This window comes from Dendrobates tinctorius, unplaced genomic scaffold (genome assembly GCF_039654945.1).
Source record: "Dendrobates tinctorius isolate UK_male_01 unplaced genomic scaffold, ASM3965494v1 ptg000301l, whole genome shotgun sequence".
NCBI lineage: Eukaryota > Metazoa > Chordata > Amphibia > Anura > Dendrobatidae > Dendrobates > Dendrobates tinctorius.
In genome coordinates, this window is record NW_027361968.1 from 413,341 (window position 1) to 438,047 (window position 24,707).

Here is a 24,707-nt window from a genome sequence, read left to right on the forward strand (position 1 = left end):
ACTGCTGAGCCGTGTATCTAATCCTCTCCTGTGTGATACTGACTGCTGAGCCGTGTATCTAATCCCATCCTGTCTGATACTGACTGCTGAGCTGTGTATCTAATCCTCTCCTGTGTGATACTGACTGCTGAGCCGTGTATCTAATCCTTTCCTGTGTGATACTGACTGCTGAGCCGTGTATCTAATCCCATCCTGTCTGATACTGACCACTGAGCCGTGTATCTAATCCTCTCCTGTGTGATGCTGACAGCTGAGCCGTGTATCTAATCCTTTCCTGTGTGATACTGACTGCTGAGCCGTGTATCTAATCCCATCTTGTGTGATACTGACTGCTGAGCCGTGTATCTAATCCTCTCCTGTGTGATACTGACTGCTGAGCCGTGTATCTAATCCCATCCTGTGTGATACTGACTGCTGAGCCGTGTATCTAATCATCTCCTGTGTGATACTGACTGCTGAGCCGTGTATCTAATCCTCTCCTGTGTGACACTGACTGCTGAGCCGTGTATCTAATCATCTCCTGTGTGATACTGTCTGCTGAGCCGTGTATCTAATCCTATCCTGTGTGATACTGTCTGCTGAGCCGTGTATCTAATCATCTCCTGTGTGATACTGACTGCTGAGCCGTGTATCTAATCCTCTCCTGTGTGACACTGACTGCTGAGCCGTGTATCTAATCCCATCCTGTGTGATACTGACTGCTGAGCCGTGTATCTAATCCCATCCTGTGTGATACTGTCTGCTGAGCCGTGTATCTAATCCCATCCTGTGTGATACTGACTGCTGAGCCGTGTATCTAATCATCTCCTGTGTGATACTGACTGCTGAGCCGTGTATCTAATCCTCTCCTGTGTGACACTGACTGCTGAGCCGTGTATCTAATCATCTCCTGTGTGATACTGACTGCTGAGCCGTGTATCTAATCATCTCCTGTGTGATACTGACTGCTGAGCCGTGTATCTAATCCTCTCCTGTGTGACACTGACTGCTGAGCCGTGTATGTAATCCCATCCTGTGTGACACTGACTGCTGAGCCGTGTATCTAATCCCATCCTGTGTGATACTGTCTGCTGAGCCGTGTATCTAATCCCATCCTGTGTGATACTGACTGCTGAGCCGTGTATCTAATCATCTCCTGTGTGATACTGACTGCTGAGCCGTGTATCTAATCCTCTCCTGTGTGACACTGACTGCTGAGCCGTGTATCTAATCATCTCCTGTGTGATACTGACTGCTGAGCCGTGTATCTAATCCTAGCCTGTGTGATACTGTCTGCTGAGCCGTGTATCTAATCCTATCCTGTGTGACACTGACTGCTGAGCCGTGTATCTAATCATCTCCTGTGTGATACTGTCTGCTGAGCCGTGTATCTAATCATCTCCTGTGTGATACTGACTGCTGAGCCGTGTATCTAATCCTATCCTGTGTGTAACTGACTGTTGAGCCGTGTATCTAATCCTCTCCTGTGTGATACTGACTGCTGATCCGTTTATCTAATCCTAGCCTGTGTGATACTGTCTGCTGAGCCGTGTATCTAATCCTATCCTGTGTGATACTGACTGCTGAGCCGTGTATCTAATCCTATCCTGTGTGATACTGACTGCTGAGCCGTGTATCTAATCCTATCCTGTGTGATACTGACTGCTGAGCCGTGTATCTAATCCTATCCTGTGTGATACTGACTGCTGAGCCGTGTATCTAATCCTATCCTGTGTGATACTGACTGCTGAGCCGTGTATCTAATCCTAGCCTGTGTGATACTGTCTGCTGAGCCGTGTATCTAATCCTATCCTGTGTGATACTGACTGCTGAGCCGTGTATCTAATCCTATCCTGTGTGATACTGACTGCTGAGCCGTGTATCTAATCCTATCCTGTGTGATACTGACTGCTGAGCCGTGTATCTAATCCTATCCTGTGTGATACTGACTGCTGAGCCGTGTATCTAATCCTATCCTGTGTGATACTGTCTGCTGAGCCGTGTATCTAATCTCATCCTGTGTGATACTGACTGCTGAGCCATGTATCTAATCCTATCCTGTGTGATACTGTCTGCTGAGCCGTGTATCTAATCCTCTCCTGTGTGATACTGTCTGCTGAGCCGTGTATCTAATCCTAGCCTGTGTGATACTGTCTGCTGAGCCGTGTATCTAATCCTATCCTGTGTGATACTGACTGCTGAGCCGTGTATCTAATCCTATCCTGTGTGATACTGACTGCTGAGCCGTGTATCTAATCCTAGCCTGTGTGATACTGTCTGCTGAGCCGTGTATCTAATCCTATCCTGTGTGATACTGACTGCTGAGCCGTGTATCTAATCCTTTCCTGTGTGATACTGATTGCTGAGCCATGTATCTAATCCTATCCTGTGTGATACTGACTGCTGAGCCGTGTATCTAATCCTATCCTGTGTGATACTGTCTGCTGAGCCGTGTATCTAATCCCATCCTGTGTGATACTGACTGCTGAGCCGTGTATCTAATCCTATCCTGTGTGATACTGTCTGCTGAGCCGTGTATCTAATCCTCTCCTGTGTGATACTGTCTGCTGAGCCGTGTATCTAATCCTAGCCTGTGTGATACTGTCTGCTGAGCCGTGTATCTAATCCTATACTGTGTGATACTGACTGCTGAGCCGTGTATCTAATCCTATCCTGTGTGATACTGACTGCTGAGCCGTGTATCTAATCCTATCCTGTGTGATACTGTCTGCTGAGCCGTGTATCTAATCCTATCCTGTGTGATACTGACTGCTGAGCCGTGTATCTAATCCTATCCTGTGTGATACTGACTGCTGAGCCGTGTATCTAATCCTATCCTGTGTGATACTGTCTGCTGAGCCGTGTATCTAATCCCATCCTGTGCGATACTGTCTGCTGAGCCGTGTATCTAATCCCATCCTGTGTGATACTGTCTGCTGAGCCATGTATCTATTCCTCTTCTGTGTGATACTGACTGCTGAGCCGTGTATCTATTCCTATTCTGTGTGATACTGACTGCTGAGCCGTGTATCTAATCCTATCCTGTGTGATATTGACTGCTGAGCCGTGTATCTAATCCTATCCTGTGTGATACTGACTGCTGAGCCGTGTATCTAATCCTATCCTGTGTGATACTGACTGCTGAGCCGTGTATCTATTCCTCTTCTGTGTGATACTGACTGCTGAGCCATGTATCTAATCCCATCCTGTGTGATACTGTCTGCTGAGCCGTGTATCTAATCCTCTCCTGTGTGATACTGACTGCTGAGCTGTGTATCTAATCCTATCCTGTGTGATACTGACTGATGAGCCGTGTATCTAATCCTCTCCTGTGTGATACTGACTGCTGAGCCGTGTATCTAATCCTATCCTGTGTGATACTGACTGCTGAGCCGTGCATCTAATCCTCTCCTGTGTGATACTGACTGCTGAGCCATGTATCTAATCCTATCCTGTGTGATACTGACTGCTGAGCCGTGTATCTAATCCTATTCTGTGTGATACTGACTGCTGAGCCGTGTATCTAATCCTCTCCTGTGTGATACTGACTACTGAACCGTGTATCTAATCCTATCCTGTGTGATACTGACTGCTGAGCTGTGTATCTATTCCTCTTCTGTGTGATATTGACTGCTGAGCCATGTATCTAATCCTATCCTGTGTGATACTGACTGCTGAGCCGTGTATCTAATCCTCTCCTGTGTGATACTGACTGCTGAGGCGTGTATCTAATCCTCTCCTGTGTGATACTGACTGCTGAGCCGTGTATCTAATCCCATCCTGTCTGATACTGACTGCTGAGCTGTGTATCTAATCCTCTCCTGTGTGATACTGACTGCTGAGCCATGTATCTAATCCTTTCCTGTGTGATACTGACTGCTGAGCCGTGTATCTAATCCCATCCTGTCTGATACTGACTGCTGAGCCGTGTATCTAATCCTCTCCTGTGTGATACTGACAGCTGAGCCGTGTATCTAATCCTTTCCTGTGTGATACTGACTGCTGAGCCATGTATCTAATCCCATCCTGTGTGATACTGACTGCTGAGCCATGTATCTAATCCTCTCCTGTGTGATACTGACTGCTGAGCCGTGTATCTAATCCCATCCTGTGTGATACTGACTGCTGAGCCGTGTATCTAATCATCTCCTGTGTGATACTGACTGCTGAGCCGTGTATCTAATCCTCTCCTGTGTGACACTGACTGCTGAGCCGTGTATCTAATCATCTCCTGTGTGATACTGTCTGCTGAGCCATGTATCTAATCCTATCCTGTGTGATACTGTCTGCTGAGCCGTGTATCTAATCATCTCCTGTGTGATACTGACTGCTGAGCCGTGTATCTAATCCTCTCCTGTGTGACACTGACTGCTGAGCCGTGTATCTAATCCCATCCTGTGTGATACTGACTGCTGAGCCGTGTATCTAATCCCATCCTGTGTGATACTGTCTGCTGAGCCGTGTATCTAATCCCATCCTGTGTGATACTGACTGCTGAGCCGTGTATCTAACCATCTCCTGTGTGATACTGACTGCTGAGCCGTGTATCTAATCCTCTCCTGTGTGACACTGACTGCTGAGCCGTGTATCTAATCATCTCCTGTGTGATACTGACTGCTGAGCCGTGTATCTAATCATCTCCTGTGTGATACTGACTGCTGAGCCGTGTATCTAATCCTCTCCTGTGTGACACTGACTGCTGAGCCGTGTATCTAATCCCATCCTGTGTGACACTGACTGCTGAGCCGTGTATCTAATCCCATCCTGTGTGATACTGTCTGCTGAGCCATGTATGTAATCCCATCCTGTGTGATACTGACTGCTGAGCCGTGTATCTAATCATCTCCTGTGTTATACTGACTGCTGAGCCGTGTATCTAATCCTCTTCTGTGTGATACTGACTGCTGAGCTGTGTATCTAATCCTATCCTGTGTGATACTGACTGCTGAGCTGTGTATCCAATCCTATCCTGTGTGATACTGACTGCTGAGCTGTGTATCTAATCCTATCCTGTGTGATACTGACTGCTGAGCCGTGTATCTAATCCTATCCTGTGTGACACTGACTGCTGAGCTGTGTATCTAATCCGCTCCTGTGTGATACTGACTGCTGAGCTGGGTATCTAATCCTATCCTGTGTGATACCGACTGCTGAGCCGTGTATCTAATTCTATCCTGTGTGATACTGACTGCTGAGCCGTGTATCTAATCCTCTCCTATGTGATACTGACTGCTGAGCCGTGTATCTAATCCTCTCCTGTGTGATACTGACTGCTGAGCCGTGTACCTAATCCTCTCCTGTGTGATACTGTCTACTGAGCCGTGTATCTAATCCTCTCCTGTGTGATACTGACTTCTGCGCCGTGTATCTAATCCGCTCCTGTGTGATACTGACTGCTGAGCTGGGTATCTAATCCTATCCTGTGTGATACCGACTGCTGAGCCGTGTATCTAATTCTATCCTGTGTGATACTGACTGCTGAGCCGTGTATCTAATCCTCTCCTATGTGATACTGACTGCTGAGCCGTGTATCTAATCATCTCCTGTGTGATACTGACTGCTGAGCCGTGTATCTAATCCTCTCCTGTGTGATACTGACTGCTGAGCCGTGTATCTAATCCTCTCCTGTGTGATACTGACTGCTGAGCCGTGTATCTAATCCCATCCTGTCTGATACTGACTGCTGAGCTGTGTATCTAATCCTCTCCTGTGTGATACTGACTGCTGAGCCATGTATCTAATCCTTTCCTGTGTGATACTGACTGCTGAGCCGTGTATCTAATCCCATCCTGTCTGATACTGACTGCTGAGCCGTGTATCTAATCCTCTCCTGTGTGATACTGACAGCTGAGCCGTGTATCTAATCCTTTCCTGTGTGATACTGACTGCTGAGCCGTGTATCTAATCCCATCCTGTGTGATACTGACTGCTGAGACATGTATCTAATCCTCTCCTGTGTGATACTGACTGCTGAGCCGTGTATCTAATCCCATCCTGTGTGATACTGACTGCTGAGCCGTGTATCTAATCATCTCCTGTGTGATACTGACTGCTGAGCCGTGTATCTAATCCTCTCCTGTGTGACACTGACTGCTGAGCCGTGTATCTAATCATCTCCTGTGTGATACTGTCTGCTGAGCCATGTATCTAATCCTATCCTGTGTGATACTGTCTGCTGAGCCGTGTATCTAATCATCTCCTGTGTGATACTGACTGCTGAGCCGTGTATCTAATCCTCTCCTGTGTGACACTGACTGCTGAGCCGTGTATCTAATCCCATCCTGTGTGATACTGACTGCTGAGCCGTGTATCTAATCCCATCCTGTGTGATACTGTCTGCTGAGCCGTGTATCTAATCCCATCCTGTGTGATACTGACTGCTGAGCCGTGTATCTAACCATCTCCTGTGTGATACTGACTGCTGAGCCGTGTATCTAATCCTCTCCTGTGTGACACTGACTGCTGAGCCGTGTATCTAATCATATCCTGTGTGATACTGACTGCTGAGCCGTTTATCTAATCCTCTCCTGTGTGACACTGACTGCTGAGCCGTGTATCTAATCATCTCCTGTGTGATACTGACTGCTGAGCCGTGTATCTAATCATCTCCTGTGTGATACTGACTGCTGAGCCGTGTATCTAATCCTCTCCTGTGTGACACTGACTGCTGAGCCGTGTATCTAATCCCATCCTGTGTGACACTGACTGCTGAGCCGTGTATCTAATCCCATCCTGTGTGATACTGACTGCTGAGCCGTGTATCTAATCATCTCCTGTGTGATACTGACTGCTGAGCCGTGTATCTAATCCTCTTCTGTGTGATACTGACTGCTGAGCTGTGTATCTAATCCTATCCTGTGTGATACTGACTGCTGAGCCGTGTATCTAATCCTATCCTGTGTGATACTGACTGCTGAGCTGTGTATCTAATCCTATCCTGTGTGATACTGACTGCTGAGCCGTGTATCTAATCCTCTCCTGTGTGATACTGACTGCTGAGCTATGTATCCAATCCTATCCTGTGTGATACTGACTGCTGAGCTGTGTATCTAATCCTATCCTGTGTGATACTGACTGCTGAGCCGTGTATCTAATCCTATCCTGTGTGATACTGACTGCTGAGCTGTGTATCTAATCCACTCCTGTGTGATACTGACTGCTGAGCTGGGTATCTAATCCTATCCTGTGTGATACCGACTGCTGAGCCGTGTATCTAATTCTATCCTGTGTGATACTGACTGCTGAGCCGTGTATCTAATCCTCTCCTATGTGATACTGACTGCTGAGCCGTGTATCTAATCCTCTCCTGTGTGATACTGACTGCTGAGCCGTGTATCTAATCCTCTCCTGTGTGATACTGTCTACTGAGCCGTGTATCTAATCCTCTCCTGTGTGATACTGACTGCTGAGCCGCGTATCTAATCCTATCCTGTGTGATACTGACTACGGAGCCTTGTATCTAATCCTATCCTGTGTGATACTGACTGCTGAGCCGTGTATCTAATCCTATCCTGTGTGATACCAACTGCTGAGCCTTGTATCTAATCCTATCCTGTGTGATACCGACTGCTGAGCCGTGTATCTAATCCTATCCTCTGTGATACTGACTGCTGAGCCGTGTATCTAATCCTCTCCTGTGTGATGCCGACTGCTGAGCTGTGTATCTAATCCTCTCCTGTGTGATACTGTCTACTAAGCCGTGTATCTAATCCTCTCCTGTGTGATGCTGTCTACTAAGCCGTGTATCTAATCCTATCCTGTGTGATACTGACTGCTGAGCCGTGTATCTATTCCTATCCTGTATGATACTGACTGCTGAGCCGTGTATCTAATCCTCTGCTGTGTGATACTGAATGCTGAGCCGTGTATCTAATCCTCTCCTGTGTGATACTGTCTACTGAGCTGTGTATCTAATCCTCTCCTGTGTGATACTGACTGCTGAGCCGTGTATCTAATCCTCTCCTGTGTGATACTGTCTACTGAGCCGTGTATCTAATCCTATCCTCTGTGATACTGACTGCTGAGCCGTGTATCTAATCCTCTCCTGTGTGATGCCGACTGCTGAGCTGTGTATCTAATCCTTTCCTGTGTGATACTGACTGCTGAGCTGTGTATCCAATCCTATCCTGTGTGATACTGACTGCTGAGCTGTGTATCTAATCCTATCCTGTGTGATACTGACTGCTGAGCCGTGTATCTAATCCTATCCTGTGTGATACTGACTGCTGAGCTGTGTATCTAATCCGCTCCTGTGTGATACTGACTGCTGAGCTGGGTATTTAATCCTATCCTGTGTGATACCGACTGCTGAGCCGTGTATCTAATTCTATCCTGTGTGATACTGACTGCTGAGCCGTGTATCTAATCCTCTCCTATGTGATACTGACTGCTGAGCCGTGTATCTAATCCTCTCCTGTGTGATACTGACTGCTGAGCCGTGTATCTAATCCTCTCCTGTGTGATACTGTCTACTGAGCCGTGTATCTAATCCTCTCCTGTGTGATACTGACTGCTGAGCTGTGTATCTAATCCTATCCTGTGTGATACTGACTGCTGAGCCGTGTATCTAATCCTATCCTGTGTGATACCAACTGCTGAGCCGTGTATCTAATCCTATCCTGTGTGATACCGACTGCTGAGCCGTGTATCTAATCCTATCCTCTGTGATACTGACTGCTGAGCCGTGTATCTAATCCTCTCCTGTGTGATGCCGACTGCTGAGCTGTGTATCTAATCCTCTCCTGTGTGATACTGTCTACTAAGCCGTGTATCTAATCCTCTCCTGTGTGATGCTGACTGCTGAGCTGTGTATCTAATCCTATCCTGTGTGATACTGACTGCTGAGCCGTGTATCTAATCCTATCCTGTATGATACTGACTGCTGAGCCGTGTATCTAATCCTCTGCTGTGTGATACTGAATGCTGAGCCGTGTATCTAATCCTCTCCTGTGTGATACTGTCTACTGAGCTGTGTATCTAATCCTCTCCTGTGTGATACTGACTGCTGAGCCGTGTATCTAATCCTCTCCTGTGTGATACTGTCTACTGAGCCGTGTATCTAATCCTATCCTCTGTGATACTGACTGCTGAGCCGTGTATCTAATCCTCTCCTGTGTGATGCCGACTGCTGAGCTGTGTATCTAATCCTTTTCTGTGTGATACTGTCTACTGAGCCGTGTATCTAATCCTCTCCTGTGTGATGCTGACTGCTGAGCTGTGTATCTAATCCTATCCTGTGTGATACTGACTGCTGAGCCGTGTATCTAATCCTATCCTGTATGATACTGACTGCTGAGCCGTGTATCTAATCCTCTGCTGTGTGATACTGACTGCTGAGCCGTGCATCTAATCCTCTCCTGTGTGATACTGACTGCTGAGCCATGTATCTAATCCTATCCTGTGTGATACTGACTGCTGAGCCGTGTATCTAATCCTATTCTGTGTGATACTGACTGCTGAGCCGTGTATCTATTCCTATCCTGTGTGATACTGACTACTGAACCGTGTACCTAATCCTATCCTGTGTGATACTGACTGCTGAGCTGTGTATCTAATCCTATCCTGTATGATACTGACTGCTGAGCCGTGTATCTAATCCTCTCCTGTGTGATGCCGACTGCTGAGCTGTGTATCTAATCCTTTTCTGTGTGATACTGTCTACTGAGCCGTGTATCTAATCCTCTCCTGTGTGATGCTGACTGCTGAGCTGTGTATCTAATCCTATCCTGTGTGATACTGACTGCTGAGCCGTGTATCTAATCCTATCCTGTATGATACTGACTGCTGAGCCGTGTATCTAATCCTCTGCTGTGTGATACTGACTGCTGAGCCGTGCATCTAATCCTCTCCTGTGTGATACTGACTGCTGAGCCATGTATCTAATCCTATCCTGTGTGATACTGACTGCTGAGCCGTGTATCTAATCCTATTCTGTGTGATACTGACTGCTGAGCCGTGTATCTATTCCTATCCTGTGTGATACTGACTACTGAACCGTGTACCTAATCCTATCCTGTGTGATACTGACTGCTGAGCTGTGTATCTATTCCTCTTCTGTGTGATATTGACTGCTGAGTCGTGTATCTAATCCTATCCTGTGTGATACTGACTGCTGAGCTGTGTATCTAATCCTATCCTGTGTGATACTGACTGCTGAGCCGTGTATCTAATCCTATCCTGTGTGATACTGACTGCTGAGCTGTGTATCTAATCCTATCCTGTGTGATACTGACTGCTGAGCCGTGTATCTAATCCTCTCCTGTGTGATGCTGACAGCTGAGCCGTGTATCTAATCCTTTCCTGTGTGATACTGACTGCTGAGCCGTGTATCTAATCCCATCCTGTCTGATACTGACTGCTGAGCTGTGTATCTAATCCTCTCCTGTGTGATACTGACTGCTGAGCCGTGTATCTAATCCTTTCCTGTGTGATACTGACTGCTGAGCCGTGTATCTAATCCCATCCTGTCTGATACTGACTGCTGAGCCGTGTATCTAATCCTCTCCTGTGTGATACTGACAGCTGAGCCGTGTATCTAATCCTTTCCTGTGTGATACTGACTGCTGAGCCGTGTATCTAATCCCATCCTGTGTGATACTGACTGCTGAGCCGTGTATCTAATCCTCTCCTGTGTGATACTGACTGCTGAGCCGTGTATCTAATCCCATCCTGTGTGATACTGACTGCTGAGCTGTGTATCTAATCCTCTCTTGTGTGACACTGACTGCTGAGCCGTGTATCTAATCCTATCCTGTGTGATACTGTCTGCTGAGCCTTGTATCTAATCATCTCCTGTGTGATACTGACTGCTGAGCCGTGTATCTAATCCTCTCCTGTGTGACACTGACTGCTGAGCCGTGTATCTAATCCCATCCTGTGTGATACTGACTGCTGAGCCGTGTATCTAATCCCATCCTGTGTGATACTGTCTGCTGAGCCGTGTATCTAATCCCATCCTGTGTGATACTGACTGCTGAGCCGTGTATCTAATCATCTCCTGTGTGATACTGACTGCTGAGCCGTGTATCTAATCATCTCCTGTGTGATACTGACTGCTGAGCCGTGTATCTAATCCTCTCCTGTGTGATACTGACTGCTGAGCCGTGTATCTAATCCTCTCCTGTGTGATACTGACTGCTGAGCCGTGTATCTAATCCCATCCTGTCTGATACTGACTGCTGAGCTGTGTATCTAATCCTCTCCTGTGTGATACTGACTGCAGAGCCATGTATCTAATCCTTTCCTGTGTGATACTGACTGCTGAGCCGTGTATCTAATCCCATCCTGTCTGATACTGACTGCTGAGCCGTGTATCTAATCCTCTCCTGTGTGATACTGACAGCTCAGCCGTGTATCTAATCCTTTCCTGTGTGATACTGACTGCTGAGCCGTGTATCTAATCCCATCCTGTGTGATACTGACTGCTGAGCCGTGTATCTAATCCCATCCTGTGTGATACTGACTGCTGAGCCGTGTATCTAATCATCTCCTGTGTGATACTGTCTGCTGAGCCATGTATCTAATCCTATCCTGTGTGATACTGTCTGCTGAGCCGTGTATCTAATCATCTCCTGTGTGATACTGACTGCTGAGCCGTGTATCTAATCCTCTCCTGTGTGACACTGACTGCTGAGCCGTGTATCTAATCCCATCCTGTGTGATACTGACTGCTGAGCCGTGTATCTAATCCCATCCTGTGTGATACTGTCTGCTGAGCCGTGTATCTAATCCCATCCTGTGTGATACTGACTGCTGAGCCGTGTATCTAACCATCTCCTGTGTGATACTGACTGCTGAGCCGTGTATCTAATCCTCTCCTGTGTGATACTGACTGCTGAGCCATGTATCTAATCCTTTCCTGTGTGATACTGACTGCTGAGCCGTGTATCTAATCATCTCCTGTGTGATACTGACTGCTGAGCCGTGTATCTAATCATCTCCTGTGTGATACTGACTGCTGAGCCGTGTATCTAATCCTCTCCTGTGTGACACTGACTGCTGAGCCGTGTATCTAATCCCATCCTGTGTGACACTGACTGCTGAGCCGTGTATCTAATCCCATCCTGTGTGATACTGTCTGCTGAGCCGTGTATCTAATCCCATCCTGTGTGATACTGACTGCTGAGCCGTGTATCTAATCATCTCCTGTGTGATACTGACTGCTGAGCCGTGTATCTAATCCTCTTCTGTGTGATACTGACTGCTGAGCCGTGTATCTAATCCTATCCTGTGTGATACTGACTGCTGAGCTGTGTATCCAATCCTATCCTGTGTGATACTGACTGCTGAGCTGTGTATCTAATCCTATCCTGTGTGATACTGACTGCTGAGCCGTGTATCTAATCCTATCCTGTGTGATACTGACTGCTGAGCTGTGTATCTAATCCGCTCCTGTGTGATACTGACTGCTGAGCTGGGTATCTAATCCTATCCTGTGTGATACCGACTGCTGAGCCGTGTATCTAATTCTATCCTGTGTGATACTGACTGCTGAGCCGTGTATCTAATCCTCTCCTATGTGATACTGACTGCTGAGCCGTGTATCTAATCCTCTCCTGTGTGATACTGACTGCTGAGCCGTGTATCTAATCCTCTCCTGTGTGATACTGTCTACTGAGCAGTGTATCTAATCCTCTCCTGTGTGATACTGACTGCTGCGCCGTGTATCTAATCCTATCCTGTGTGATGCTGACTGCTGAGCTGTGTATCTAATCCTATCCTGTGTGATACTGACTGCTGAGCCGCGTATCTAATCCTATCCTGTGTGATACTGACTACGGAGCCTTGTATCTAATCCTATCCTGTGTGATACTGACTGCTGAGCCGTGTATCTAATCCTATCCTGTGTGATACCAACTGCTGAGCCGTGTATCTAATCCTATCCTGTGTGATACCGACTGCTGAGCCGTGTATCTAATCCTATCCTCTGTGATACTGACTGCTGAGCCGTGTATCTAATCCTCTCCTGTGTGATGCCGACTGCTGAGCTGTGTATCTAATCCTCTCCTGTGTGATACTGTCTACTAAGCCGTGTATCTAATCCTCTCCTGTGTGATGCTGACTGCTGAGCCGTGTATCTAATCCTATCCTGTGTGATACTGTCTACTAAGCCGTGTATCTAATCCTATCCTCTGTGATACTGACTGCTGAGCCGTGTATCTAATCCTCTCCTGTGTGATGCCGACTGCTGAGCTGTGTAGCTAATCCTCTCCTGTGTGATATTGTTTACTAAGCCGTGTATCTAATCCTCTCCTGTGTGATGCTGACTGCTGAGCCGTGTATCTAATCCTATCCTGTGTGATACTGTCTACTAAGCCTTGTATCTAATCCTATCCTCTGTGATACAGACTACTAAGCCGTGTATCTAATCCTCTCCTTTGTGATACTGACTGCTGAGCCGTGTATCTAATCCTCTCCTTTGTGATACTGACTGCTGAGCCGTGTATCTAATCCTATCCTGTGTGATGCTGACTGCTGAGCTGTGTATCTAATCCTATCCTGTGTGATACTGACTGCTGAGCTGCGTTTCTAATCCTTTCCTGTGTGATACTGACTGCTGAGCCGGGTATCTAATCCTATCCTGTGTGATACTGACTACGGAGCCTTGTATCTAATCCTATCCTGTGTGATACTGACTGCTGAGCCGTGTATCTAATCCTATCCTGTGTGATACCAACTGCTGAGCCGTGTATCTAATCCTATCCTGTGTGATACCGACTGCTGAGCCGTGTATCTAATCCTCTCCTGTGTGATACTGACTGCTGAGCCGTGTATCTAATCCTATCCTCTGTGATACTGACTGCTGAGCCGTGTATCTAATCCTCTCCTGTGTGATGCCGACTGCTGAGCTGTGTATCTAATCCTCTCCTGTGTGATACTGTCTACTAAGCCGTGTATCTAATCTTCTCCTGTGTGATGCTGACTGCTGAGCTGTGTATCTAATCCTATCCTGTGTGATACTGATTGCTGAGCCGTGTATCTATTCCTATCCTGTATGATACTGACTGCTGAGCCGTGTATCTAATCCTCTCCTGTGTGATGCCGACTGCGGAGCTGTGTATCTAATCCTCTCCTGTGTGATACTGTCTACTGAGCCGTGTATCTAATCCTATCCTGTGATACTGACTGCTGAACTGTGTATCCAATCCTATCCTGTGTGATACTGACTGCTGAGCTGTGTATCTAATCCTATCCTGTGTGATACTGACTGCTGAGCCGTGTATCTAATCCTATCCTGTGTGATACTGACTGCTGAGCTGTGTATCTAATCCTCTCCTGTGTGATACTGACTGCTGAGCCATGTATCTAATCCTCTCCTGTGTGATACTGACTGCTGAGCCGTGTATCTAATCCTCTCCTGTGTGATACTGACTGCTGAGCCGTGTATCTAATCCTCTCCTGTGTGATACTGACTGCTGAGCCGTGTATCTAATCCTATCTTGTGTGATACTGACTGCTGAGCCGTGTATCTAATCCTCTTCTGTGTGATACTGACTGCTGAGCCGTGTATCTAATCCTCTCCTGTGTGATACTGACTGCTGAGCCGTGTATCTAATCCTATCCTGTGTGATACTAACAGCAATTACTTGGAAAGTCAATATTTGCCTAGAAAATGAACTTTATCCCCCAAAACACATTTCAACATCATTGCAGCCCTGCCTTAAAAGGACCAGCTAACATCGTTTCAGTGATTGCTCCACTAACACAGGTGTGGGTGTTGATGAGGACAGGGCTGGAGATCAATCTGTCATGATTAAGTAAGAATGACACCACTGGACACTTTAAAAGGAGGCTGGTGCTTGGCATCATTGTTTCTCTTCTGTTAGCCATGGTTACCTCTAAAGAAACACGTGCAGTCATCATTGCACTGCACAAAAATGGCCTAACAGGGAAGAGTATCGCAGCTAGAAAGATTGCACCTCAGTCAACAATCTATCGCATCATCAAGAACTTCAAGGAGAGAGGTTCCCTTGTTGCCAAAAAGGCTCTAGGGCGCCCAAGAAAGACCAGCAAGCGCCAGGACCGGCTCTTAAAAGTGTTTCAGCTGCGGGATCGGGCTACCAGCAGTGCAGAGCTTGCTCAGGAATGGCAGCAGGCAGGTGTGAGTGCATCTGCACGCACTGTGAGGTGGAGACTCTTGGAGCAAGACCTGGTCTCAAGGAGGGCAGCAAAGAAGCCACTTCTCTCCAGAAAAAACATCATGGACAGACTGATATTCTGCAAGAGGTACAGGGAGTGGACTGCTGAGGACTGGGGTAAAGTCATTTTCTCTGATGAATCCCCTCTTTGATTGTTTGGGACATCTGGAAAACGGCTTATTCGGAGAAGACCAGGTGAGCACTACCACCAGTCTTGTCTCATGCCAACTGTCAAGCATCCTGAAACCATTCATGTGTGGGGTGGCTTCTCAGCCAAGGGAATGGGCTCTCTCTCAGTTTTGCCTAAAAACACAGCCATGAATAAAGAATGGTACCAGAATGTCCTCCAAGAGCAACTTCTCCCAACCGTCCAAGAGCAGTTTGGCGCCCAACAATGCCTTTTTCAACATGATGGAGCACCTTGCCATAAAGCAAAGGTGATAACTAAATGGCTCAGGGAACAAAACATAGAGATTTTGGGACCATGGCCTGGAAACTCCCCAGATCTTAATCCCATTGAGAACTTGTGGTCAATCATCAAGAGACGGGTGGACAAACAAAAACCTTCAAATTCAGACACAATAAAAGCATTGATTTTGCAAGAATGGACTGCGATCAGTCAGGATTTGATCCAGAAGTTGATTGAGAGCATGTCAGGGAGAATTGCTGAGGTCCTGAAGAAGGGTCAACACTGCAAATATTGACTTGCTGCATTAACTCATTCTAACTGTCAATATAACCTTCTGTTACTCATAATATGATTGCAATTGTATTTCTGTATGTGATAAAAACATCTGACAAACACATAAAAACCAGAGGCCAGCAGATCATGTGAAAATATAATATTTGTGTCATTCTCTAAACTTTTGGCCATGACAGTACACCCCTCATCATCTGTGGTCAGTACTACGCCCCTCATCATCTGTGGTCAGTACTACGCCCCTCATCATCTGTGGTCAGTACTACGCCCCTCATCATCTGTGGTCAGTACTACGCCCCTCATCATCTGTGGTCAGTACTACGCCCCTCATCATCTGTGGTCAGTACTACGCCTTTCATCATCTGTGGTCAGTACTACGCCCCTCATCATCTGTGGTCAGTACTACGCCCCTCATCATCTGTGGTCAGTACTACGCCCCTCATCATCTGTGGTCAGTACTACGCCCCTCATCATCTGTGGTCAGTACTACTCCCGTCATCACCTGTGGTCAGTACTACGCCCCTCATCATCTGTGGTCAGTACTACGCCCCTCATCATCTGTGGTCAGTACTACGCCCCTCATCATCTGTGGTCAGTACTACACCCCTCATCATCTCCGTCGGTGACTTTCCTGCATTGATCACACAGGGAACTTCCTTCCGCTGGAGAAGAAGGTGAATTGGCAGAAGGGATTCCACGACATGATGGAGCTTCTGCTGCAGTCGGAGCGGCTGGATCTGTCCTCAGACTTCATTGTCCCCGTGCTCGTCTACAGGTAACCCAGCTGTTACATGTTATGTATAGAAAGTGCTCAGCATAAATGAGTACACCCTCTGTGAAATAGATTTTACTTAATATCTCACTGCACACGAGAACAACTTGCACAATTTTTAAAATTATTATCATTATTATTATTATTATTTATTATTATAGTGCCATTTATTCCATGGCGCTTTACATGTGAGGAGGGGTATACATAATACATACAAGTACAGTAATCTTACACAATACAAGTCACGACTGGTACAGGAGGAGAGAGGACCCTGCCCGTGAGGGCTCACAGTCTACAACGGGATGGGTGAGGATACAGTAGGCGAGGGTAGAGCTGGTCGTGCAGCGGTTTGGTGGATCGGTGGTTACTGCAGGTTGTAGGCTTGTCGGAAGAGGTGGGTCTTCAGGCTCTTTTTGAAGGTTTCCATGGTAGGTGAGAGTCTGATATGTTGTGGTAGAGAGTTCCAGAGTAGGGGTGATGCGCGGGAGAAATCTTGTATGCGATTGTAGGAAGAGGAGATAAGAGGGGAGTAGAGAAGGAGATCTTGTGAGGATCGGAGGTTGCGTGCAGGAAAGTACCGGGAGACGAGGTCACAGATGTACGGAGGACTCAGGTTGTGGATGGCTTTGTATGTCATGGTTAGGGTTTGGAACTGGAGTCTTTGGGTAATGGGGTGCCAGTGCCGGGATTGACAGAGGGGAGAGGCCGGGGAATAACGGGGGGCAGGTGGATTAGTCAGGTAGCAGAGTTTAGGATAGATTAACCTAATCTATCCCTGTGTGGCACAGCCAAAAGTTTGACCATAACCAGGTTCCCCGCATCATGTTCCCACATGCTTTATGCATCCACTAGCCCTCTGTGTCTGTACTGTCACACACTTAGTAACATAGTAACATAGTTATTAAGGTTGAAGGGAGACTTTAAGTCCATCTAGTTCACCCCATATCCTATCCTAACTTGCCCTAACATGTTGATCCAGAGGAAGGCAAAAAAAACCCCATGTGGCAACAGTAAGCTTCACATTGGGGAAAACAATTCCTTCCCGACTCCACATACGGCAATCAGACTAGCTCCCTGGATCAACGCAATATTAAGGAGACTAGTGTATATACCCTGTAATATTATACTTTTCAAGAAAGGCATCCAGTCCCTTCTTAAATTTTAGTAGTGAATCACTCATTACAACATCATATGGCAGAGAGTTCCATAGTCTCACTGCTCTTACAGTAAAGAATCCGCGTCCGTGAGTATGCTTAAACCTTCTTTCCTCCAGACGTAGAGGATGCCCCCTTGTCCCTGTCACAGGTCTAAGAGTAAAAAGATCATTATGACTGGTCCAAACAATCAGGGCAACTGTTACCACCCACCTTTCGTGTCTCCCTTTTTCCCTCATAGACTGTAAGCTTGTGAGCAGGGCCCTCATTCCTCTTGGTATCTGTTATGATCTATGTGATTATTGTTATGCTGTAATGTCTATTGTCTGTACAAATCCCCTCTGAAATGTAAAGTGCTGCGGAATATGTCGGCGCTATAGAAATAAAATTTATTATTATTATTATTAGATTGGAGGGGTGCGAGAGTGTTAGAGGTTGCAGTAGTCAAGGCGGGAGATGATGAGGGAATGGACTAGGGTTTTTGGAGATTCTTTATTAAGGAATGTGCGGATCTGTAAAATATTTTTGAGTTGGAATTGGCAGGAGGTGGAAAGTGCTTGGATATGTGGTTTGAAGGAGAGATCAGAGTCAAGAATAGTAACATAGTTATTAAGGTTGAAGGGAGACGTTAAGTCCATCTAGTTCAACCCATATCCTATCCTAACTTGCCCTAACATGTTGATCCAGAGGAAGGCAAAAAAACCCATGTGGCAAACAGTAAGCTTCACATTGGGGAAAAAAATTCCTTCCCGACTCCACATACGGCAATCAGACTAGCTCCCTGGATCAACGCAATATTAAGGAAACTAGTGTATATACCCTGTAATATTATACTTTTCAAGAAATGCATCCAGTCCCTTCTTACATGTTAGTAGGGAATCACTCATTACAACATCATATGGCAGAGAGTTCCATAGTCTCACTGCTCTTACTGTAAAGAATCCGCGTCTGTGAGTATTACCTTGAGGAAGCGAGCTTGTGGGACTGGAGAGAGTGGGCAGCCGTTTACTTTAATGGATAGGTCTGTTGGGGGGGTCACGTGAGATGGGGGAAAGATGATGAATTTTGTATTGTCCATGTTAAGTTTTAGAAATCTAGCAAAGAAGAAGGATGAGATAGTGGACAGACATAGTGGAATTCTGGTTAGTAGGGAGGTGATATCTGGTCCAGAGATGTAGATCTGTGTGTCATTAGTATAAAGGTGATACTGAAGGCCGTGAGATTCTATGAGCTGGCCGAGGCTGAAGGTGTATATGGAGATGAGCAGAACTGAACCTTGGGGGACACCAACAGATAGGGGGCAAGATAAGGAGGTGGTGTGTGAGTGGGAGACACTGAATGTTTGTTAGGTATGAATAGTTCCAAAATAGGGCCAATCTGTAGAAGAGGGAATGGTCCTCTGTGTCGAAGGCAGAGGACAGGTCCAGGAGGAGGACAGTGTAGTGTCGCTTGACTTTGGCCATTAGTAGGTGATTGGTGACTTTAGTCAGGGCAGTTTCATTACACTGAGGCTGTCAGAAGCCAGATTGTAACCAGTCAAAGAGTTAGCAGGAGGAGAGGTGGGAGGACAGTTCAATATTGACATGTTCCAGTAGTTTTGAGGCATTGGGGAGAATTAATATGAAGCGTTGGGTCAAAGGTGGCTTTTTGAGGATGGGTGTGATCAAGGCATGTTTATAGCATGAGGGGAAGGCACTAGTTGTTAGTGATGGGTTGAAGAGATGGGTTAAGGTTTGGATGAAGACTGTGGTGAGGTTTGGGATGAGGTGTGACGGGATCTGGTCAAGTGCTCAGGTGTGAGATTTGATCTGGAGAGTAGAGGGAGAAGTTTATCTTCTGAAATGCTGGAGAAGCTGGTTTTGGAGAAGGAGAGCTGAGTAGTTAGGAGTAGGGGCTGTGGGGGTTGTAGGCCAAAGCATTCTCTGATGCTGTCAATCATCTGCTTGAAGAATTAGGCAAAGTCTTCAACTGAAATGAGATGAGGGGGAAGAGGCGCTGGGGGATGGAGGAGAGAATTGAAAGTGTTGAATAGCTGTTTAGGATTGTGAGACAGGAAGGATGAGATATGAGAAGTAGGTTTGGTTTACAGCAGTGAATGTGAACTTGATATTTGTGAGGGACTGTTTGTATGTGATGAAGTGCATGCTGGAATGGTATCTCTTCCATATCCGCTCAGCAACCCTGGAAGACCGCCTCAGTTCTTTAGTCAGGCTGGTGTGCCAGGGTTGCCTGTTGTTTGTGTGAGCTTTGGTATGTGTGAGGTGGGGTAATTAATTTGGGAGCTGCAACTATTGTGGTGTTATATAAAGTGGAACCGGCATCCACATTGTGTAAGGAACTTATGTCTGGCGAGGGAGTAGGGACTCAAAGTGTAAATCAATGTGTTTGGGGTTTCTGCGAGGGTGTGCAGGTTTGTGGAGTGGGGATTGTGGACCTGGCTAGGAGAGGGAAGAGAATGTAAGTAGGTTGTGGTCAGACACAGGGAAAGGTGAGTTGCACTGGTTAGATAGGGAACAGAGGCGGGTTAAGATGAGGTCCAGTGTGTGGCCATCTTTGTGAGTAGCTGGGGAGAACCATTGAACGAGGCCGAAGCTTGGAGACAGCTGAGTGGGAAGTGTCAATGGGGATGTTGAAGTCGCCCATGATTATAGTGGGGATGTCAGTGGAAAGGAAATGGAAATAAAGTAGTCAGGTAGTGAAGTGGTCAAAAAAGTTGTTGGATGGCGATGGCCTTGAGGCGCGGTAAATGACAGCCAGTTGGAGGTTGGGGGGAGTAGATGCGGGCAGAGTGCACTTCAAAAGAAGGGAGAATAATGAAGGGTGGTAGGGGAATTGGATGAAGGAGCAGTTATCTGACAGGAGAAAACCAACTATTCCACCATGCTTGCTGCTGGAATGTGAGAAAGATGGAATCCACCACAAGAAAGTGCAGCAGGAGTGGCCGTGCCAGAGGGGGTGAGCCAGGCAAATGGATATAAGACTAGAAAGGCTGGTAAAATTGTGATAGAGCATGGATGGGAGGTGGAAGTGACTGTGAGGATGTGGTGAGGAGGACCAGGATCTGGCGAAATATCGCCGGCAGTGAAGAGGAGCAGAGAGAGTGATAGGAGGTGGGGGCAGGAGAGGGCAAGAGAGGTCAGGAGAGGGCAGGAGGGGGCAGGTGGGAACAGAAGAGGGCATGAGGGGACAAGAGAGGACAAGAGTGGGTAGGAGAAGGCATGAGAGGGCAGGAAAGGGCAAGAGGGAGCAGGTGAAGGCATGAGCGGCCAAGAGGGGACAGGAGAGGGCATGAGGGGACAGGAGAGGGCAGGTGGGAGCAGGAAAGGGCAGGAGATTGCATGAGAGGGCATGAGAGGACTGTCTGTGTTTGGAGACAGAGGATTGTATGTGGATGAACAGTTCTGAGGAGGAGGTGAGATGGATGAGGGAGGATAGAGGGAGAGATGACCAGTTCATTACTAGGTGTGGGGATCAGGGGGGTTGGCAGGAAGTGAAGAATTATGGGTGTGAGAGTGAAAACCAAGAGAAACATTGTTTACTGTGACTGCATCCAGTTCCCTTCAGTACCAAGTCTGGGCTAATTCATTATATGACACTTGTACAATTCTCAGTTTCATAAAACATTTCCCCCCCGTAACATCACAGTAAGTTTAGTAATATAATTTTCATTACAAAATCTTCAGTTTTACGCAACTAGATTATAGAAAATCCAAAGGGGGGGAGGGGGAAGCTTTACACAGAGCCAAAATGTACATTTTAAAAGTAAATAAAGTTTATCAAAGACATAAAAAAATCACATAAAAAAAGAGCACCCCACCAGTACAGACATAAGGTGGGAACAACCGGATGAAATAGAGCATAAATATATACTCTGAGTATCAAACATTAATGAGGTGCCTATTTATATAGATAAAAAATATATGTGTAAGTGGTCCCGAACACTTAGGGTAGCCAATAATGTATAGGGAGATATAGGTAAATATTATTTTAAAAAAAATGCCATATCAGAAAGTAGTCAGTGTATAACATGTAAATCAGCCAGACATATATTGAACAAGACAAATAATAAAATAGCACAGGGTAATGGGTATTCACTGCTGGAGTAGTTACCGGGGAAGCACCACACCCGACGCGCGTTTCGGGTTGTTAATAGTAGTAATAATAATAACTGATGTTTCCATGTAGATGAATCGCTGTGATGTTCTTCTTCTCTTCCAGTGCTGACTGTCTGGTCACCAATGTCAATGAGATGAAAGAGATTCTTATTGCTGCCAGAGATATCACAGGTACCGTCATCTGTGGTCACTGTGTGAGCGCCAATCCTCTAATCCTCCAACCACTAATCAATACCAATGCACCAATCAATGACAATTCACCAACGAATAGCAATACAGCAATCAACCCGATCACAACAACCAACTGGGCAATAACAATGCATCAATTAATGCCAATGGTTACTTGCCTGTTTTGGCTCCAGAGTGGATCCATGCCCCCTTTCTTTCGCAGCGGTCTATCTCTGCATTCATTCACATTGGATAACTATGGTGGGTCACATTTCTGAGGTCACCTTGTTGGGCCTTTTAGGACTGCTCAGGCAGCATACTTGTAACCTGAGTATTGACTTGGGGGCACAGCCTGCTTGCATCCCATTCCCAGCTCTATTATCACTGAGCTCTGCTACAACTTATTCCCAGGGTATCACTTGACAATCACCCCTTTGTTGTATCTCACAGCTGCCCACATATCCATCTGTGCTACAACCGAGTATTCTCAGGTTGTCTTTTGCGCAGTTCAGAGCGATGTAGTTTCCTTAAAGGGAATCTGTCACCCCTTTTTTTGAAATGTGAGCTGCCGGCACCACCATCAGGGGCTTATCTACAGCATACTGTAATTATGTAGATAAGCCTCCGATTAGATTATATTAGTTAAATTATACTCACCGGGGGGCGCGGTGCGGTAGCCGTCGGGTCTGGCGCCTCCCATCTTCATACGATGATGTCCTCCTCCTTACTTCTCCCTTGGCTCCTGCGCAGGCGTGAGGAGGACGTCATCTCTAGAAGATGGGAGGTGCCGGACCGGGCAGCGACACCCACCGCCCCCCGGTGAGTATAATCTAACGTGTTTTTCTTCTCTTTCAGGTTACATCAGGGGCTTATCTACAGCATTACACAATGCATTACAGAATGCTGTAGATAAGCCCCTGATGGCGGTGCCGGCAGCTGATAGGGCTATAAATAGGTGACAGATTCCCTTTAAAGTCTCCTTACTTCCTAGTATCTGTAGGGGCGGGCATTCTTGCTCCATGAATGACAGTTCTGGTGAGTAGCAGAACTATAGAATTATAAGGGTATGTGCAGATGATCTGGAAGTGGCAGCACTTTGGACTTAATGGAGAGCCATCTATCAGACATGCCCATTACTAGCCCAGTAATAAGAAATAAAAAAACAGACACAGAAAAAGAACAGTTTATTTGAATAAAGTCTCCCCCATACTGTCCCTCGTTCACCAATTTATTATAAAAAATATTCCCATAAAGTTCTGTCATAGTCCACACTCCCCGAATTCAGTTCCGGCGACTGTAAATATCAGTAAAGTGACCTCTATTCACATCTAATGGATGTGACAAATAACCATGGACCTTCCCAGCCTGATAATTCTGCTTTACCTTGGCTGGTTATGAAAAATAGGGGGGAGGAGTGAATTTACATCATTTTGTTAAATTATTGTTATTTTTTTTCATTCCCAGCAGTGACCTGGGAGTCAGAGATGTGCCCAGGTGTCTTCCCCTTAAAGTTTCCATCCATTGCAGCAATGTTTATGCCCTCCTGGCTGGGTCTTCCAGAAAAATGCTGGACTTTCCCATGACTTCCATTATACTCCTTCCTCTAGTCGAGCCTGTCTTTGCATCCAACCTGCTAGATTTGAGTAACAAACACCCAAGCATTTTAGTGCTCAATCACTAGTACGGACCTGAACAATCATATTTCTCATAGCTCCCAACTGTCCCGGATTCAGCAGGACTGTCTTGATTTTGAGGGCTCAGTCCCGTGTCCCGTTACGTCTTAGCTTTTCTCCCGGCTTCTATACTCACCTTTCCGACGTCTCCTCCTCTGGGGCGGGGCAGCTTCTCCCGGCTCAGCGCATGAATGATATTTAATTAATTTATCTTACCTGCCATCGGGTTTCCCAGGTCTTGAGCTTGCTTTCCTTTATTTGCAGGCAGCAGCCTTACCATTGAGCTCATGGTAATATAGGGCGGATAATTTGGTAATCTTGACCTGTTTCACAGGCAGTGAACCCAGACGCAGACAATACAAGCACATTGGATACAGCAGTATATTCCTTTGTACCTGTATTCTGAGGTGAAAAAAGTCAGATTTTTGTTCCTATAAAAATGACATTTTTATTATAAGCAATTACAAAAGAGATCTCAGACCCACAGCCGTCCCTATCCGGGCGGGAGCTGGACATCCTAAGTCACAAGCTCTGGCGATGTCCTGGGGAGCGTTCTCTATACTTGATCTGTTATAGCAGACACTGACTCCACAGATTACATAGAGATACATTGGACACCGCAGTCGATTTCTAGTTTGAGAATAAAAGATTTTTTTTCTTCCTATAAAATTATTAAAATATTGTCATGTTTAAAAAAAATGAATAATCAGCACAAATCCATGTAAACTCTGTTTTTTTTCTGCCCGTTTTCTGCAGACAACGCAGTAACAATCTTCTCTGATCATTGCGTGTTTGCCGTGTTTCCTTTATGTGTTTTCCCCCTTATTTAGTGCGGTTTTGGTGCTGATATGAAGCCGCGCTTTTAATGCTTTTTTTTTAATACTACAGAAAAGCTTTGACACTGCGCTTAAAAACGTAACTGCTCATACATAAAAAACCTCAGATCCTCCTCACCTCTCCCGTTCCCGCAGCAGGTCTGACACTCAGGTCCTCTCCTGACTGCAGTGCT

At 46.3% G+C, this 24,707-nt stretch overlaps 1 protein-coding gene across 1 annotated transcript in view; it reads left to right on the plus strand.

Moving 5' to 3' along the window:
- LOC141073438 (uncharacterized) overlaps positions 1-24,707 on the plus strand; it is a 37,668-nt gene that overhangs the window by 11,112 nt on the left and 1,849 nt on the right. Inside the window, exons 2-3 of the mRNA XM_073560650.1 lie at positions 16,465-16,591; positions 21,961-22,028. Of these exons, the coding sequence (XP_073416751.1) occupies positions 16,465-16,591; positions 21,961-22,028 (195 nt within the window). The remainder of the gene's footprint in view (positions 1-16,464; positions 16,592-21,960; positions 22,029-24,707) is intronic.